The 20,471-nt window shown below is 44.8% G+C and overlaps 1 protein-coding gene across 1 annotated transcript; it reads right to left on the reverse strand.

Moving 5' to 3' along the window:
• Positions 1-424: 424 nt before the first annotated feature.
• sipa1 (signal-induced proliferation-associated 1) lies at positions 425-19,329 on the reverse strand. Its single transcript, XM_049741685.2, has 16 exons — positions 18,925-19,329; positions 9,390-10,845; positions 9,201-9,325; positions 8,931-9,119; positions 8,603-8,777; positions 8,333-8,436; positions 7,816-7,973; positions 7,040-7,646; positions 6,095-6,369; positions 5,645-6,013; positions 5,312-5,438; positions 5,100-5,229; positions 4,065-4,163; positions 3,759-3,819; positions 3,392-3,470; positions 425-2,521 (listed from the first exon to the last, which is right to left on the reverse strand). The coding sequence occupies exons 2-16, from the start codon at positions 10,510-10,512 to the stop codon at positions 2,378-2,380; spliced, it is 3,765 nt and encodes a 1,254-aa protein (XP_049597642.1). The 5' UTR covers positions 10,513-10,845; positions 18,925-19,329; the 3' UTR covers positions 425-2,377.
• Between the last annotated feature and the right edge of the window lie 1,142 nt (positions 19,330-20,471).

The following is a 20,471-nucleotide window of genomic DNA, read 5'->3' on the forward strand; positions in this document are numbered from 1 at the left end:
TATATACAAATCTAAACAGTGTGTCTGTGTCTGTATTTATTGTGGACTCAAACTGCTCTTGGGCCCCTGTGCTGTTGTGTAAGACACAGTTGGAGCTTCAAGTGAAGGCTCAGTGGTATGCTTCAACCCCAAATAAAGACATAGGCCGACACATTGTTGTCATCATAAGTCTTCCCAATGTCAGTGCAGAGAGGGGAGAACATTCTTCTTGGGCTGTTGTTTAAAAAAAGAGTTACATGAGGAAAGACTAAGGAAATGCAATGTTTTATATGGCGGTGTCATGCTGTACTGTGAACATGACAGTGGCTTAACTTACTTCTTATTGCGTCTTTAAAAATCAATGGATTTATTTTTAAACACAATACCCGTAATTGAGCATTGAGAAAAAAATAGGACATTCAACTTGATTGCAATGCATCATCAATTAAGCACCCATTTCCACTTTAATTCAGGTTTAGAAATCCTACAGTTGTCTGATTGCTTCACTTACAACATTTTGTTGTGAAGCCTCAGCAACCCCCACGCATCATCATCAAAATCATCTCAAATCTGTTTTGCTCACACATCAGATCAGATGTTAAGATATTCATCTGCAACCAAAACCTCAAGTCAGTGCAAGCATGGGACAAAGAAATGAGAAAAGTGAGCTGGCTAAACATACATGAAATTTTCAGGTAGGCACAAAGTCAGAGAACTCGTACTTTGACCGTCCTTGCTCGTTAAGGCGTACCTAATATTGTTTAAGACCTTGTGAAAGCTAGAATATGAGCTTTACAGATATGATTTTATCACTGCTGGCTTCCTACCATAATACAAAGTCACATTTCAAACCAAGCACGCCTTGCCCTTCTCTGCTTGTTCACATTTTGCTTCCGATCAGCTTCCCTCAAGTTTCAACTGCCACAATAAAATCCACATTTGCATGATTAATAAGTTACATTTTGACGCACACACATACACATACGGAGGGGAAGTTTGGATGTTGCTTGGCACATTCTCATGCTTCACCGACCTCTCACAATCTAAACAACAATACGAGACACAGTTCTTCTCACACCGATAGTTCAGTCCAGAGGCTTCAGCATGTCCACAAGATCTGTATAACAGGAGCTGTACAAAGCATCCTCACATACGGATAATCATTATTAGATTCATCATTAAATCTCTATATACTGTATCTTAATATGCTGGTACCAGGTATTCACAGTGACTCTAAAATAAAATTACAAGAGAAAACTTTGTACACCAAACAAGGGCATTGAGAGTCTAAGTAAATGTTGGAAACGCAATTGATAAAAGGATCTTGTTTCTGAGCTGCCCGGGCGTTAGTTGGCACTGAGGAAAACCAGTCAATGTTTGTTAAACACGTCATGTTGGCGGTGGGCCCACATAAACAAAAATAGTGAGGTAAGATAGAGCACAAGCAGAAAAAATCAAATCCAATATGTGCCTCTGTCCAGTGCTGATTTTACCCAAAAAGTGCAAAGAATCTAGAAAGAAAAAAAAAAAAATCAAGTTTGGAAGATTTCCTCTCACTGCTACCACTTAAAGGCCAGCCAGCAGTCACAAACCATTGTATTCTAGTTTGATATTTGTTTCATTGACACAAAATCTATCAAAGCTGCCGTTTGGTGCGCCGAGGCCAGTAGGAGGAGAACTTCTACAGTATGGCTGCTACAATATTAAGTGAGGTTCGAGGAAAACAAGTTGTGGAAGGAAGCTGTTCTTTCCTGCCATTGTGTGTCTTCAAGGGAGGCTGACCCCCTTTTTCAGGCTCATCTTATTTGTCCTCATATGTGCAGGTTTCCCTCTTTTTAATTACTCAAGGGATTATTAGCAGCATCCCTTTCTAAAACTTGAGTACAGTACTACTAAGAAGCAAGAGATTGGCATCTCGAGGGGCCTTCAATTGGCCCCCTTTTCCTCAGATTTTTTAAACACACCTTCCACACTATAATGTAACACTACTCATCACATTTAACACACGCTACACGCACACACAGTGTACATGTGATTCTATAAGCTGTCTGTGTACACTTTTGGTCAATTTTCAGATAAACATGCTCTCAGTCGTAACTTCAAATGGAAGTGCTGATCAGCCCAGCTTGTCAAGTATTTGAAGCAAAGTACAGTAAGAGATGCGCACACGCACCCACACATAAAGAGATCTCTCGGGCATAGCAGAATAACAGCAGCCAGGAGTACACACTTGCAAGGGAATGTCATTACTTTTCAGAGTCCATTTGCATACACCTTCACCAGCAGGCAAGTCCAGTCGGAGGATATGGACGTGCGTCAGGGGGACGGATCAGATCACACGCACATCGTTCTGCTGATTGTTGTTTGCCGCAGGAGCATTTAGAGGAGGCGGTGTGCGCTAACTGGGTTTGTTGACGTTGCACAGCAGCTCGGTGACTTTGATGAGGCGTGCTACCGTGCTCTGCGACTCCTCCTGCAGCCGCTGGTTGTTCTGCCGCAGGCTCTGCACTTCGGCCTGCAGCACCGCCTTGTCCTCCTTCTCCTGAAAGACACGGGCACACAAACAAAAACAAAAGGCCAACTCTCAGATCGCTGCGTGTGGCAGGAACAAAAAGGGGGAGGGAGGTGGAGGTAGGGTGGGGTGGGGATGCGGGTTGTGGTCAAATGTGTGTCAGTGAATGACAGCTTGAAATATGAGGCATTGCAGATTACAAGCTGTAAAATTACAATTCTCAAATAATACCCAACCACCTAATAATAATAATAGTAATAATAATAATAATAATGCATCAGATCAATGGTTTCGAAAGTCACCCATAAAATGAGTCACAATTGAAAAGAGTCACAGTTGCTGTCCCAGTCAAGAGCTTTTATAAATAACTTTTCATATAAATTATAGGGAGGAATAAAAGTTTTGTACACACACACATCGAGTAGACACAAATTCTGTACAGTATTGACAATTCTCAATGCAAGGCAACTTTGTGTTCAAAGTATTTTCGTCAAGCAGCGTTTTGCTGCAAGAAAAAAAGTCCACAATAAACTTTCTGGCGCAGCACATACAATTTTCCACACAATTTTCTACATGCACATAACATGGACTACGTTCAACCAAGTGTAAAAGCAAAAATACTGATTACAGCCTTCAGTGGTATTTAAATCACAACAGGAGTGGCAGCAGATTCACCCCAGCGTAGAACATTTGACAGTACTAGTGAAAAAAAAACAGTGTTTGTATTTCATCTCTGCACTGAGTTGGCTGCCTCTATAGTAAAGGTAGTTGCATTGCTGGGAGGCCTTGAACATGTAAACAAGACACAAAATCACCTGGCACAACGTTTGTTCCCACCTGCTGAATCTCCTGTGCAATTCAGTGGAAATGCTAAAAGAGCCAAGATGAAAATCAAAGCACCTTTTGCAGGTCATCCTGCAGCTTCTTCAGCATGGCCTCCAGTTGTGACACTTTCTCCTCAAGGTAGCCTGGAGAGTCACTGCAGCACACAAGAGCAGTGACACAAGTCATACATTTGCTTATGTAACATGGGTTCATCGTTGGGTACATGCTAGCTGCATGCTGTGAGTGCTTTAGGACTAGCGCTTTGTAAGTGCTTTGTCGCCATCTTTTGGTAACAATACATAGTTACAAATCCCATTTATGTGGACTAGTCAGTTATTTGTGGATTTTTGCTTTTTGAGGCAGGGCTTGCATGGTCCCTCTGGATTTTTGTGGAGATAAGAGATATTAGGACAGCATTTGTTGCACAGCAACCGTGACCCACCTTTCCTTTGTGTTGAACTTGCCATCCGTGTCAGCTCCCGATTGGTCTCCAGCTTTACGATCTGTGACAAGAGAAACATTAAATCATATCACACTTACTGAAAGAGTGAGCTGTTTTCTCAGCAAAATTGATTTTTGTATTTTTTATTTTAGTAGGTCTTTACAGGTTGTAATGTCTTCCATTTGCCATTCCCTTATTTTTGTTTAACGACCATAACCACAAATCAGTGAAGACGGGTATGCCATTAGCTTCCCTCCTGATGATTATTTGACATTCACATCATTGCACGGTTAAATAGCTGCTCACCCTCGCGTGACAGCGCCTCCAGGATGCTGCGGCAGGCTGTGGCCAGGTCAGCGATGGACTGCCACTCTTCTTCGGTGGATTCCGTCGTCTCGGAGAGAACTGAGAGCAAGATTGTAAGATGAGTGCAGCCGCAGTGTGAAATACTTTTTAATATAATGCATCTGGGGCAGGAGAACACTGCGACAGCACTTTGCAGACACTCTCATTTTGGATTGAAAGTTTTTTGGGGAAAAAAAAAGGTCGCCACGAGGTGGTGCTGTTGTGTTAAGGCTGATTGGATTTAGCTGAACTGCTTGATGCTTCTGCAGATGTTTTAGTCTAGACTGAATGTAGGGCAATTTTTTTTGCTCGTGTAAATGGGAAATGAGGACTTTGATAATCAAGTAGAGAGAATGATTATTTAGGGTATCGCCATTATAGCTGGCCAAAAGCAATCCTAATTGCCATAATTGATAAGGTACCTTGTGATCCGACAGAAGGCAAACTAATCCATTGGTTTTATTGATGGCCTCCTCACATATGATCATAAATCTGCGGAGTGGGTGTCCAGTCATGGCTGTTAAATGGTGAGGTTGATAGTCTCAGAGGAGGCACAGCAGATGGCATTAGGAGTGTCTTGAACTAAAACTCCACCCCTCCCACCACCCATCTGTCCCCCTTTTCATCACAGCCCTGGCAGGGGGTGGCAGCAGAGCAAGGGGTGATATTAGATTAGCGGAAAAAGGGGGCAGGATGGATGGATGGAAGGAAGGATGGGCGGAAGGACAAAGGGGATGCAGAGGGACGATCATGAAAAGAGCGGTTTAACACAGAAATGGATATGGGGGGAGGAAAAGGCATTTGAGGCACAAGTGAAGCAGAGATGATTTTGAACTGTTTCATTGGAGCAGCTTTGTTCAACAATGTTTTTTAAAATGTTTGCAGAAAATATATATTTTTTAAATACAGCTGTCTGATGAATTTGTGCATATGTGCCTAATGTTGTGCCCAATGAGTGTGTATGTGCGTTCCATTAATCAGCTTTGCAAGTCTTACTCTTAGTGATGGAGTTGTGAAGACTTAAGGCTCGTGAGTTCCTCTCAGCTCGGTCCACACATGACAACCTCGAGGAGGACAGAGACGATTCGCTCGCTGAAGCTTTCTCATCACCAAAGTCGCCAATGAACTGGGAGGCAAAGAGAGATTTTAAAGGTGAGCAACGGTATTGAACAGAATCTAAATCATGCCCTTGCGTTTTGCTACATCACCTGCTCCTCCTCCAGGGCAAATTTGGGCTTGGCTGCCAATATTAGATCGGGCGTGTTATCTATCAGCTCGCCGACATTTTCGTAGATGTGGCGGTTCTCTTTCAAGGCCACGTTGTCATAAATGTGTCTGTAAGAAAGATGAATATGGCATGAGAGGGAGAATAACAAAAACAAAGCAAATCTGCTGTTAAATCTTGGTGACATTTATATCCACTGCAGATGTCAAAGCTCAAGAGAATTCAAACCACTCAAACAAGTAATCCGCAGGATTGCATTCTGTGTGCTGTTCTTATCTAACACACTGCAAAGCACTTGTTTGTCTCACTAACTCACCCCTCGGATGTTTGGCTGTAGGATGAATGCCTCTCTAAAGAGAAGCTGCGTGTGAGCTGCGAGCACTCCTGCTCCTGAGTGGACGTTTGGTCTTGCAGGGAGGTGGCCCGTAACAAGGGTAGGCTTGGTGGCACCAGGAGTGAGTCCGGGTCATCTCTCTCACTTTGCCCTTGATGCTCTTCTGCCCCGTCGCCTTCCACCTGGACCTCGGCTGCGTCCGCCTCATTAACGCTATCCTCCTTAGGCTGCTTGTCCCCGTCTTCCTCTTTTATCTCCCGCTCATCAAGCACCCAGGCCTCACCGGAATGGTCCTCGCCAGGCTTACACTCAGCATCCTTGATGGCTTTCTGGTACAGCTCAGAGAAGCTCCTAAAGAACATTAAGAAATCGAATCAGAGTTTCTCCTACTTGATATATTACATTCCCTGTTCACTCAGCAGCTTCTCCCACCTGCGGGGTTTCCCGTTCTCGTCTGGCGGGATGACGGTGATGTGGATCTTATGCGCCGTGCGGAGCAACCTGCTCCTCTCTTCCGTGCTGAGGTGGACCAGGGAGTGGCCGCATAGGCGCACCACGCGAGCCCACAGCTGCAGCCCGCCGCTCTCGGCATAGCAGAACCGCTGCAGCTCTGTCACAAAGCCCTCCTCGTTCATCAGAAAGCCAGGCTGGCCCACGCCGTCACGGAGCGGGGTGACCTCCAGGGCCTCACACCCCCGAGTAACCAACTGCAGATGAGGGGAGGATGCAGACTTAAATGCATGGCCAAAAGCGGCTTATAGGACGAAATGATGATTAAAAGTTAAGACTGATGGTCATTATGACACTGTAGAAATTGCCCAACGGTGTGAATGTGAGTGTGACTCTGTATATATGTGCCCTTGCCCAAAGTCAGCCGGGATGGGCTCAAGCTCATCTGTCACTCTGTGCAGGATTAGCAGCAACAAGAGGAATGGAAGGATGACGATGATTAAGATTTTTTTTTCATCGCTTCAATGCTACTTAAAAGACAGTAAAGGAAAAATGTGGAAGCCGGTTGCAAGAAACTGGTGCCCTTGAGAAAAGACACTAAAGTTCCAATAAGTTTTGTGTGGGACATACAGTACAAACTCCACTCCACTAACTATAGTGAGGCACACAGGTGGAGCTAAGATTTTTTTTTCCATGGTGGTGGGGGGAAGGGCAAGGATATCTCAGTGGGTTCACAAAAACAACAAAACAACAAATTCTTCATAAAACGTTGATAAAGAGATGTATAGCCAAAAGTCAATGATCTGGTCTCCTATCTCTGCCACCAGTGAGTCATCAAAGGTCAATTTCAAAGGCTCAATTGAGTCACCATTCCTTGTCCGATAAAGTGTTACAGAAGTAATGAATGACAAGGTAATGATCACCCACCTCCAGCCTCTGCACCACCTCTTTTAAATCCTCAGTCTGGCTCTCCATCACGCTAATGAACACGGACTCGCCGCGCTCATAGAAGATGTCCAAGCATGGCCCGCCATCTTTTGTTTGGACCATTGCTTTCCATCCGATGACGTCCCTGCAGGAGCAGTTAAACACCACCCTGCGCGTGCACCTCTCGATGAGCACCACCGACTCGGCCGAGATGCCCAGCAGACAGGGCAGCTTGTACTCTGCCGCCTCGCCCTCCTCCCCGCTGTCCACCATGACAGCCCACACCAGCGCCCCGGCGCTGTGCAGCTCCGCCCCTTTGGCGCCCTTCAACTTGTCTTTGCGCTTGCCTCCCAGGGAGAGCAGCGGGAACTTAGTGGAGGAGTCGATAGGCGTTGTGGTCACATAGTTTTCAGCTAAGTCCTTCAGGTATTCTTGTCGTGTGCGGGTGGCCATGGAGCGGAACTTTTCTGACTTTTCTGCGGCGTTCTCAGCATTGACTGCCTTGGCCAGGAGGAAGTCTCGGAAGGCTGGCGAGCGAGGGAAGAGAGCGCCCTTGGGGAAGAGCGGCCCAAATAATGGCATGTCTTTAGAGCGTGTCACAGCCACCCTGAGAGGGAAAGAGAAAAAGACGATCGACAGATTAAGACAGGTAGCGTTTCGTATTTGTCTTGTTTGCCTTTGAGAAGTTTGAGAGCGAACCTCCTCAGGTTTACAAATGTGAAAGTGGACTTGATATGGTTTTGCAACACAGACGCATTCAAGGCATCGCCGCAAACCTGTAATAGGTGTTGTCCGTGCAGGCCTCGTGAACTTGAACGATAATGAAGACGTGTTGGAAGTGGGAGCGGATAGATTTTGGCGTGAAGGGCAACGCGCCCGGCTCCTGGAACACAATGGTTACAATGTCGTTGCCGATGTGGCGCTTCCTCAGCAACTGCAAAATGATGGAAAGTGGAATTGTTAGACAAACACACCACACATACATTAAGTCACCAATCACTTTGACTTTTTAAGGCAACTTCAAATCGAGAGCTAAAATTTAAAATTGTCACCCCAACAGCTACAAATAGATCAAAATACATTTACAGTGCTAGCAACTCCCCATAAATACACTTTCAGAATTTAATATGATTTTATGCAGAAACTGAATTAAACATAAAAAATGATTATGAGACCAATTTTGGCTGATGCTGTCAGTGAAGTATTAATTGACGGACAAAGATCATTTTTGTGCTTGTATTTTGCATTGATGTATTTTTGGAGTAACTAGCAGTGTTGCCGTGTTAATTTTACCTGTTGAGTGTTGTTGGCTGTGTAGGGAAGCATGGTGGACACATGGAACATAATCTCATAGTCCTGGTAGCGTGTGTACAGCGAATGAGTCCCCGTCGAGTCAGCTGTAAAAGAAAACAGGAACATGTCATGCAACGAAGTCGCAACATTATGTCTTTTCAGTGAGAGCTATTTTGCAAAAAGGAGTCGAATGATGAGTTCAGTGATCTCAGGCTTACACGGCTATACCTCCTGAAACAAAACGTGAGTGTGGTGAGCGTTTTCACTCACTCTTGTTGTCCAGCTGAGCTCGGTATTTCTCCCAGCCCTTCAGTCGCACACGATCACCCAGCAGATCCAGAAACTCCTCAAATGCCGGACCGGAGCTCTCGTTGTTGTACATGTCCTCCTCGGAGCTCTGACCGCCTCGGCAGTACATGATGCCGACCTTTCGCTGAAAATTTAGCTAGACAAAAAAAAAAAAGAGAGAAAGGTTTGTGATTGTTTTTTTTTTTTTTTGCAAAGAATGTCATCTTTTTGTTGAGTGTGAATCAAATAAGTTCAAGAAACCAAGAGCTCTGATTCCAAATAGTCGTGGGGATCCCTAGCTGGCACTTACCCCCTGTTCATCCAGCTTGAGCAAGGTATCACGGACCTTGGGGGAGTTTGATGCCAAGCGAAGGCAGTGCAGGTTGAGTTCGGGCATGATGAACTCCAGCAGCCGCTTGGGAGACAAACCTCGAGGGGTCGTGTGACGGGCGGCTGAGGGAACAGACTCTTCCAAGATGGAGCCTCGCAGTGTCTTCATCTGAGGAAAGGATTCAATCCAGGACAAAAGTTCAATCAATGGGGTCTCTGCACATTGAGCACAAAAGAGTTTGATGTTGACCTCTGTGGTGCGAAAGATGATTCTGTAGTTGTACTGAGCTCCACTGGTGCCTTCCTTTTCCTCTCTGCGGAAACTGATGGCCACTGGCCCGAGACGATCATCCATTCCAAAGAAATTCTGATGTTCTGGAATAAGAATACACACATTCAGTGGTATGCACTTACTGGCCACAACATTGAAGTTTCTTACCTTTCATGTAGAAATATTTGCGATAATAATGTGCCCCCAGATCTGCGTGTTCGATGAAATAGTTGCTTTTGCCCTGCTGCTGGATGTGACTTTCCCTGGGCTCCTCCAGGACTGACGCCGCATCGTTGGGGGTTCGCGGGCTCAGCCATAGCCCCCGTCTGGCCTGGGATCGGCCCGGGCCCAGACCCAGGCCCACCTGCTCCTCTCCGCCCGTCTCATTCCGAAAGTGGGGGCAGCTGAGGAGGAGCTCGTTGTCGTTGCCGTCCCCTTCATCCAGCAGCAGTGACTGCTCGGGGTCATCCATGCCGCCGTTGCCCACGCCACCCAGTGCAGGGGAGGAGGGCGTGCCCTGGGAGAGGGGCCGCATCTGGGAGGCAGCAGAGGCCCCTGAGGTGATATTCTTTTTGCGCCCAATGCTGTCTCTGTTGGTGGCTGCCTCTGTGAGGTCAAAGAGGATGCTCTGAACATCATAGTGGGCAAAGTTCCTCACCCAAGCACCACCCCCGATGGTATCATAAGCACCTGGCTGAGGGATTTGAGGGGGCACAGGTTTGGACTTCTTACTAAGACCTTCAGGCTTGGGCGGCTTTGCGGGTTTTGGGGAGTCCCCCGTGACAGAAGATAAGCCTCGGAAGAAGCCGTCAGGTTCTGGCGGGTTGCCTTGGAGTCCTAAAAGCAGGAAGGGGTCTTTAAAGCGGAGGGCATTTGGGCTAAGGGGCCCTTGGTTTGCAGTTCCTGCATCCTGGACTTGAGTCTGTCTCTCCAGTGAGGAGAGACTGCCATATTCCCTGTGTAGCAGCGCCCCAGAGTCTCCCTGAGCCCCCACGCCCAGCTTCTCGCCAACCGCCCGAGTCGCTTTGCCTCCAGCCTTCCCTCCAGAGTCCAAGTCCCCTAAAGTCACATCGCTGTTGCTCCTCTGCATGATGTGGCCACGGCCCACCGCACGAAGGGTCAGGCCCGCCCGACTTGGGGTCAGATTGTCTCCATCGGACCCATCTCCCTCCCTCCTGGGTGGCCACTCCACTACGCCCGCCTCTCGTTTTGGATCAAAATTGACGGCCGCAACAGGTGGCCGCACGTTCTGGCGCCGGAACTTGCGTACAAAAAGGTCGTCGGATTGCATGTTGCCAGGGAAATGACCTCCAATCCAATGATGTGATCACCAATATGAACCAGATGTGAAGCGTGAACCTCTATTCAGCGAACGTGACACATTACTGTAAGTCCCGCTTCAAATTACTTGAAATGGTCTCAACTGTACACGCAGAGTGTGAATGATGAAGCAATGCGAATGTAGCAGAGGTTCAACCGGGTGATCGGCAGGGAGTTTTGGGAGTGATCCGGGAGTTGCAAGCTGCCGCTTCCTGCGGACTGAGGTGGACCATCACTGTGGCCTGATTCTTCTTCCTCTACGACAAGGCCCTGTCTGCACCCCCAACATGGTATTTTACAGCGCCTACAAAAAAAAAAAAACTTTTTTAATATATTTCATCATTTAAGTCTGGATGTGTTTGATTGTGTTGTTTTGCTCTTGCAGTTCAGTTTTTAAAACTCTAGCAAAGTATCTCTAAATAGCTCCATGAGCCTCAGTACAACCAGCCCATGAAAGCACAGCCACAATAGACAGTCTTAGTAGTGGGTGGGGCGGGGGTGTCTTCCTGACTCACTGGCAACATACAATAGAAGGACACTGTCTTTCACATTTGCTCTCACAAAAACAGACTGCTACTTTTGTGATTATTTACAACTATGCATTTAAAGGAATAATAATTCAATTGTGATAAATAAGTTGTCTTTTGAAGTCCTAAGATAATGGGTAGATAAGATCTTTTTTTTGTCTCTCGTGTCTGACGTCAATTGCCTAAGGCTGAAATCTGCCGCTGCTGTTGGTAGCGTGAGGCTTCTTCCTGTCAGGGTTTTTCACATGCATCTCAGCTCTTGCTCTTGCATCCTGAAGAGCAGGTGCAGTGGCATGCAAAGAAGAGTTGAAAGAATACACGCCACAGTGGTCTACACTCTGCTCTCTTGTCTGCTTCCTGTCCTAGTTCAAATGAATACAGAGGAAGCTTTACATTTTGCAAAGAGCCGTTTACAAACAACAAAATACAGAAGTTGTGTAACGTGTCACAATGGGCGGTTTGAGCCGCACGGCAAGATATGCTAATGCACCCACTGCCAAAGTTTTCATGCATGCTCCTAATGAGAAAACTGAGCAGGAAGTGTTGCTGACTGCACATTGTGTGTTTGGTCCATGTGGTCTGTTGATTCACATCGTCTGACTCAGCATTCGGGCAGCCGCAGCTTTGTGTCGTGTGACTTTTGAGTGGTTAGTAACGTCGGCGTGGGACACTTGCGCCATGTGATTGTCTGGTGACCAGTTCAGGGTATATTCTGCCTTTCGCACAGTCAGCTGGGATAGACTTAGCTATAGAAAGTCCAAAACACAGGTCGGGTGGTTACTTACGCAAGTTGTGACAGAGCATGTGTGACACAGAATGACAATGGGCCAAATAGTAGATTTTGGCACAAGCAAAAGTAGTAGCGTCATAATCAGTGAGGTCAGTGATGCAAAATATATTTGAGCTGACGAGCATGTCAAACATCAATTTGACTGCCCATAACTGTCACATTCTTCATGTTGTTCCAACAACTAAAACTGGTGCAGCTCCCCCCCTACACACACACAACATTGAAGCTGTCTTTGACACAGAACATATGCCAACGTTTTTAAGACCCCCCAACTCATCCCTTAAATCAGCGCTTGTTTCCATGGCAACCTGTCCCATGCCAGGTCTAAATGTGGTATGCTGTCCAACAGGACTTGGTGATTATGCCACATCACCCTCACTGTTTGAAATGAGCCCTCTGTTTATTCAGATGACCAAAACAGATGAACCTTTCTCCTTTAGCAAAAAAAAGAATAAAAATTCCAAATTTAAGCTGAATGCTTTAACACCTACTGTACATGACAGTAATAAATGCATATCCCACCTTATTTTTTTATTCAGATGAATTATCAAAGCAAGATGGCCACACTCTTACATTCATTTATCCAGGGTAGTGTTTTGGGTGGGGGTTTTCTCAAAAGCACAACATCACCTTTTTAACCTTTATGGACAAGCATGTGACACATGAAGTTCAATCTCAAGAGGAACTATGCAGTGTACTTGTTTTCTATATTCATGTAAGATCTTCTGAAAGAAGTTTTGCAATTTAAATTGTTTATTATAAAAGAACAATCGTACACTGAGAAAAATATCATTGAAGATGAATACTCAGTCTAATGTTTCCCTAGATATTACCCAGTGAGCAGTGCAGCATGAGTCAGTCTGGCTTTAACCAATATAAACGGATCAATGAATGATAGCAGGAACGGCTGAGTGGCAATAAAAAATAACTTAAGGACATTATGGGAATAAACAGTAAATGCATTTTGAAAGGCTCTCAATACTACAAGCTACAAGTGGTGCCTGCTTAGGCTGCTTCTGAGAACGATGTATGGAATGTGGCTATAACTACAATTACCACTGATGTTATTGTTTTTATGACGCAAACTAATAATTAGAGATTGCACTTTCCGGCCTGGGAAGAAATTCTTGCAGCTGATGTGCTCATTAGCGAACAGCACTTTATACGTATAGTGATGATCGATTATAATAGCAGCGCACTCACGTTAGCTCGTCTCAGTCAGAGTGGTGGATGACCCCTCACGCCATCGGAGCCACGAGTATACAGCCAGACATGAAGTCAACTCAATGCTTTTAAATAAACCAGAGGAGGAAGTGCACGAAAGAATGGTCAACTTCTTGATTTTGCCGCTTTAATCGGTACACCTGCGCACTAAAGCGTGATCTAATACAAGAGGATAAAGATGACAACACCATCAGGATGCCTCTATTCCAATGTGCGAGTTGATGAAAAGTTATCTTTTAGCTCTCTGACAAAATCTTGAGAATATTTCATCCAAGATAGAAATGTCAATAACAGATGCACAAAGTGAAAAGAGACAGACCATGCATGCTGTTTTGGGGAAGTCATTGTCACTTGACATATTTTGCACACTGCAAACGTCCTGTGAAACAGGAAGAGATGACTGACATTTGAACCCAGAGAGGATGAGTGTCATCATCATTTGTACTTGACGCTCGCACGACTTTAGCGGAGGGTCGTCGGGATGATTGTGCTGTGATCTAATCGGTTCCTCTGTGAATTCTTAACATTCTTAACCACTTGACCAAAAGTTCAATGTCTGAGGTGTTCACAGTAGTAAAAAGCTGCCTCATCAGTTCGTGAGTCTAAAATAAGAGATTGATTGCTGGAAATGTAAAACCAACGCTCTTTATTGATCCAATGCAACACTCTTACATTAGATCCAGTTGCACCTCTGCATTGCCGCTCAACCTTTTCACACTGGCTGGCTCTGCTGGTGATGCTTTCAGATAAAGTAAAAGTGTATTAATGGGATGGTCTGATGGTCAAATTCAGTCCAAAGCTCCACCCCCACCCCCCATCCCCTCCCTTCACGAGCCCCACCCCGTCCGAGTCACACTGCGGACAGTGAACTGGACTCCTTCCAAAAGCTGTTAAGTCGATTGCACTGCACTACTCTCGCATTTTTTCTGTTATGCCTTGGACAGGAAAGTATTTCAGCTGCTTTGGCCTGACAGTTTGCAAGGATCAGTCTAAATAAGACACATGAACTCATCCAACCCACTGCACCTGAGAGTGAAAGATTTGAAAATATGACCAAATGATTTACTAAGCCAACCCCTAATCCTGGTGTTTCTTCTCATTTTTGATATGCTGGTGGAATCCAGAAACATGCAACACTGATAAAGGTGCAGACACTGGATTTTAGAAGCCTGTCATCTGCTATCCTCCAGAAACCAGGAAGTAACCTGCTGACTAAGAAACAAATGGATGAAGAAATATAAACATAATGCTTTTCATGACACTTTTGTTATGAAAGTCCTGCTGTCTATTTGATTTATAGTTAGTAAATTATTTATATCTCAAATAACTAAAACTATGGTGCCTAAGACTTGCAGGCAAGTACAGATTTTTAAAAAATCTTGACATCTTATCAAATAAAGATGAAATGTAAACAATGTCTAATATATATGTCAATGTTATGGTGATACATGTGATTGGTTTCTAAGTTAGGGATTTGGAAAGGAACACATTATTTTTTTAACTTGGGTCTTCAGCTGAAAGGTTTGGGAAACTGCATTACAGTAAATGCCTCATGCTTAAACTGACTAGAAGTTCATTTTTACATGAGACTTTCAGTAAGCTCTGGTAGAGTTTCAGTTCTGCCTGGCTAGATTTTGTTTGGGGTCGGGGTGACGTAAAGTGGCAACTTCAATGAAAAAAAAACATGTCTGTCTGTCTGTCTGTGGATTTAAAAAAAAAAGGATTTCAAAGCAAACGGAACTATAATCGAATGATATTTGCACAACAATGTGCATCAACATGATCGGCCAACCACTTGCATCAGCTAACATATAGAAGGAAGCAAAGAAAAAGAAGCTCTTTCTATGGTACTGTGGATATTAATAACCAAGTTCCTCTTTAGAAGAAAAAAAAAATCCAAGCTGAAAGCGGTGTTGAGTAAAAGCTATTGTTCCCATCGTGGCCTTCGCGCTGCATGCACTTCTATTGTTTGATATGTATTTGCCATGACATCAACATGGCGCTACCACTTCCTGTATATTTCCAAATAAACTTTGTGGCAATTGTGTTATTTGGGATTTGGTGGGGAATGGCGTGATGTGATCAACTAGTGTAGCGACTAAATAGTGGCCATGGATGTTGTGCGCTGTCCTCGTGGTGACAGGAAAGGCAGCTGTCCCTCTGTTGTGTGTGCGTGCGTGCGTGCGTGCGTGCGTGCGTGCGTGCGTGTGTGTGTGCGTGCGTCCGTGTGTGTGTGTGTGTGTGTGTGTGTTGGGGGCGTGGCTGATGAGCAAAAAAATGATGGAAAGAAACTCAGCCTTCATGACTACATCTATTATTCTGATTTTGAACGCTTCTGTTCTACTCATTATGCAGAGGAAAAGCACGACTAACACTTCGAGCGGAAAACACACCGACCACCCGCCTTTGTTCCTTGTTTATACTCAAAAATGACAAGCCAGTTTTCATCTTCAAGTACTCACTCGTATGAGGAAATCAAGTTGTTTACTCTCTGTGAGTGTTGGGACTGACTGAATGTTTCATCATTAACTGATAAGTTGTTTTCACCTCCAAAAGGGGAAATTGGAGACTTCTTGTCCATTATGACAGCAGAGGGCTCAAATTGCTGTCATTATTTGAAGACACTGAATTCTTTGCCTCTGTGACTCTTTTGTTGACTTTCACAGGCAGTTCTTTTTTTCAGCTCTTGCCACAGAAATAGTGTGGCGCTGGACACAATATGCCCTCTAAAACTCAAATCACAACAAAATGAAGTCCATCGAGGAAATAGCACACTGCCATGACAAATTGAGTACCAAAACAGGATACTACTAAAGTGTCATCATTGCTTTTCTTTTAAGACAAATCACTAACAATAAAACTGTAATATTCTGTCCTAATTTGCCCTTTATTAAAATAATTATCTTGGTGCACAATAGATTTAGTGCAAACGCACACAATTAAGAGTCTTCCCAGAGGCTTAATCTTCGGTAACTGTGCACCTTCTGACCTAGATATAGCACTAGTTTGAATGCTAACAATGGTGCTGCGCAAAACGGCTTATTTTTCAATACACAGTTTAGGAGTGGTTTCAAATGAATTGGAGTGCAAAGGAGATGCCCCTCCTTTGCTAACGGTGACACGTTTGTTTGGTGCAGCCAGACGGTGCAGCAGTGAAATGCATCTGCTCCAGCTGCTTTGTAAGTGACATCCTTTTGCACGGGAGAGAGGCAAGCGACTGCCTAATAGAGGCCCCCGCCCATGCAATCTATTATTCTTACAAAAATGTATTTTTACATTGGTCTCTGGGCAGGATGTTTTGTGCCCTTTAGATTCAGCAGCTATTTGCAGGTGGTGATGTGCTCGCTTTCAATGGCTCTGAAAGGCCTTGAGTGCACTTCTCCTGTGTAATGGCAACTTGAACAATGAGAAGGACTGCCACCGCACGGCCTAATGCTCTAATGTGTGTACGCGGGACTATATCGAGGGGGACTTTGTGACGACAGACAATGAACGGCTCTAGGAAACTTTTTCCAAAAATACTGAGGTTAAGAGGTATTTACATCAGCGTAAACACACTGCTTCCACGTGTTACATGTGCACATGTGATGCAAAACAAGAGGTGAATTAAAAAGGTTGCCTTTATGAAGGCCATAATGCTGCCACACACACACACACACACACGCACGCACGCACGCACACACGCACACACACACTCACACACACATGCATAACCCCCCCCCCACACACACACACACACAGAGCTTCTGAATAAAACCGAATCTCCCCCTTGAGTTGCTCGTGCTTTCCCTTCTATTGCGTTTCTGTGCAACATTGCTGATTAATGACCGCAAACTATTTGTGCTGTTTTAGTAGTCACGGTGCTAATAGTACCAACCATTAGAGCAGAAGTTTATTTCCCCTGAGTGTGACTCACTTTTACTGCACATTGCTGCTGCCGCTGCTCATCACAGAGCACACCAATATTTGCAAAGAGCAAACAATAATGGATAGGGAAGATTGTTGGCAAAACTTCAAATAACACTCGACAGGCGCCTTAAGGGAATTTTGACACTCAAATGAAGTGCGCGGTTGGCCTCTAACAGTTTTGTAACTTCTTGAGAAGTGGCCATCTAGTGAGTAAAGTATGAAAATTCGTCGTTAATTAACATGTTTATATTCAGGAAATAGCCAGGCACAGTTCAGTTATATTGAACTTTTTTAAACACAAAGCATTTACATTTAATTTTAAGAAGCCTTTGATTAAAAGCTTTCATTTAGGTACAATTTCTATTTCACATTTATATGACTTTTGACTTTGACTTTTTTGACTTTGAAAATGTTTACTGAATCATTATTTTGATTATCTGTTTTTAATTTGCCTAAACACTGTGTTGCTTTTCACACTTAAAAAGTTGACTGTTCGAAGTTTTGTCTGCCCGTTTGTGGTAGCTATAATTGGAAATCTCAATATGGGTCAAACAACTGCACTTCTCTCACGGGAATTTACCAACTTGCTGGGTAAAACAACCGCACTGTTAAGTCAGTTTTCCGGTAAAGTTGACTTTAGTTAGTCACTGTATGTTTTGTATAAATTGAAATTTCTGCTGGCCTGAATACAAAATCATACAGGAATACAGATTGCAATCAAAACCTAGACAAAAAGGGAAGTTGAAACCAATGATGCAAACCAAAAGAAAATGTAACTTGGAGTTAAAAAAAGAAACTCATCGAATTCAAGTAACGCATACAACTGTTAGTTAATCAACTCCACATCAGTGGGTTCTCGGCAACGTTATGTCAGTGCAAGCTTTGCATTACTCATGCTGATATCATTTACACCGTTAGTGAGTCCTTCTATCATCTCGGGGTAAAACAGCATTTTGCGGCTTAAAGCGTTCATGTCAACCACAATGAATAGCATGTAGCGCGGGGGGTGGGGGGGAGTGCGGCTCAATGTAAATTAAATGCCCCGTCCTTTGAGTGGCCTGGCTTATGTAAGTGACTGCTTCTGCTGCTGCTGCTGTTGTGTCTCTATTACTGCATGCTAGGTCCTCCATCCCTGCATCTTTCCTCCCTACAGCATCTATCCAAAAGCCCAGGGTCTTGCGCTCTCGCTCACACACATACACACTAGCCCCATCCGAAATTACAGAGTGCAGGAGGGTGGTGGTGATTGGGGCTGGGGGGGCTGACTGACTCCAGCATCCCCTATTCTCTGTGCCACCTTGAAAACAACACCCCAATTCATTTCACCGTCATTGTCTCTGCACGTCACGTGCAATGATATCACCACATCACCTTTCATGCGCACAAAAGCTTGCAAACCAAACGTGGCAACGTATTTTTTTTTGTTCTTGTCTTTGAAAATTAGGATTAGCAGCCAAATCCTACTGCTTTTTTGTCCATGCATGTTCAGTTCATCTTGTCTGGCTGCCTCCCTCCATCCCCGCCTGCATCCACTCCTTGACTGTGTCATAGTGGGGGGCTTTTTTTAAGACAATTGGGGCCTCACAATAGAGAGACAGGGGAGATGGGGGTAGGTGGGGGAGGAGGAGGGCCAGTGATGAAATGCGACAAAGGTGGCTAACTGGGTTGAATCCCTCACTGCTGTGCAGTAATGACACACAAGGTGGCTTTCAGGGGGTGGGGGGCATCTTAGCTCACTCCAACGACAGTTAACACTACAAATGGAGGGACAAAAGATGTGATGACACGAGGTATTATTTCATCCCCCTCTTTGCTGGCTGAATTGTGTGCATGCCTCCACACACTCTACTTGTGTATGCACTTCCAAACGTTACGGTCAGAAAGAAGACAGGGCCGAAGCTGGACGTTGAGGAAAGAAAGGAAAGCGTCTTACCTCCAACATTTCAGCTCCGCTCCACCCGGTCTCGTTTCATCCTCTTCCTCTCGGCCGACTCCCTCCCCTTCTCTCCCCATGGCAGCATTTTTCTGCTATCTATCTCCACGCTGGGGCTCGCTCACCTCCTCCACTTGGCTTAGTTCCTCCTGTCTCTTGCTCTCTTCCTCTGTCTGAAAATAAAAAAAGAGCAAACAATCATACACACTTCCCAATGTGTCTGTTTTCTGTTCGCTAAGTCAAGAGGCAGGTTGATGTGTGCTGTCTTCCTCCCACCCTCTCTCTCTCTCTCTCTCTCTCTCGCTTGTGCTCCATTCACATCACACTGAAGCCAACCCCCTCTTTCTCCTCCTCCTCGCTCTCTGTCTCACACACACACACGCATACACATGCACAAACACACAGCTTAGCCCCAGTCTCCTCCCCCCTCCTGGTCTCCTTGACAGAGAGCGAGGCAGCAGTGGTCCGCTGGAGCCCAAAAAAAATAAAAGAGCTCTTAAATGGAAATTTGTGATTGGTGAGATATGGAAGGACTAAGTGATGTCACGTTAATGTGACAACATGCACACGCACGGCGGTGACACGATGATGTAATGTTGTCACATCCTGCATTCAGTAAAGCTTTTTTTTTTTTTAAGTTGCGTATTTATGCAGCAATTCATTATGACACTTAACCAATATTTTACTTATATCTTCATTGCCTTCTCAAGAAGTTGTAGGGAGTCCATGCTTGTTCATTTGCTGGCAGGATTACTCCAAACTTACACAAAACCTTGAAGACCGTGTTAAATTTAAGAGGGACTTTTTTCCTTAACAAGAATCTTTAGCTCTTTTAGTCACTATCATATATTTTATATAGCTTCCTAACAAAATGGTGGCATCAGGTGGGGATTTATGAAGGTGCTGATCTGTGCGCACAAGGGCCCATTTGCGTTTTCTCTGACATTTCTGGACAGACTAGATAAAGGCTCAAAATGGGGTAGAGTTGAGAATAGGGTGCATGTGTGTGTGAGAAAGAGACTGTTTGTTGGAGCTCAGCTACCTCTGTGTACTCCTCAAACGTAGCGGCTGACATCATTGCAAACAATCAACCTGCTTACGGACAATTAGAGGACTGTACCCGGACCGGACGATGCGTTTTCTTGGCATCCATATTTGTGGCTGCATCTTGCTAAAAAAACAACAAAAAAAAACAACATTAATAATCACACCTGTTAAGTTTGAAATAAACATTAAATATTATTCCATTGAGGAGGAGGGGGGGGGATACAGTGTCCCACATCCTCCTCTCCTTTAATTACTGTACGCAGTCCCACCGGTCAGACCATATGGTTGTTGTGGGCTAGGAGGTCAATAGCGCTGGTCAACTCTGAGCAGCGTGGGGGTTAAAGGAGTTTGGGGGCAGGGAGGGGAGTGTGTGGGAGGCCGTGTTGTCGGTGCAATGAGTGTCATGAGCAGATAAGAACCATTTTAAAGAATAAAAACAGGCATGTGTTGATAGGAGCCAATAAGTGCAAAACCATTCAAGCCAAAGTATGGGTAAGAAA

This window comes from Syngnathus scovelli, chromosome 15, assembly GCF_024217435.2.
Source record: "Syngnathus scovelli strain Florida chromosome 15, RoL_Ssco_1.2, whole genome shotgun sequence".
NCBI classification, from domain to species: domain Eukaryota; kingdom Metazoa; phylum Chordata; class Actinopteri; order Syngnathiformes; family Syngnathidae; genus Syngnathus; species Syngnathus scovelli.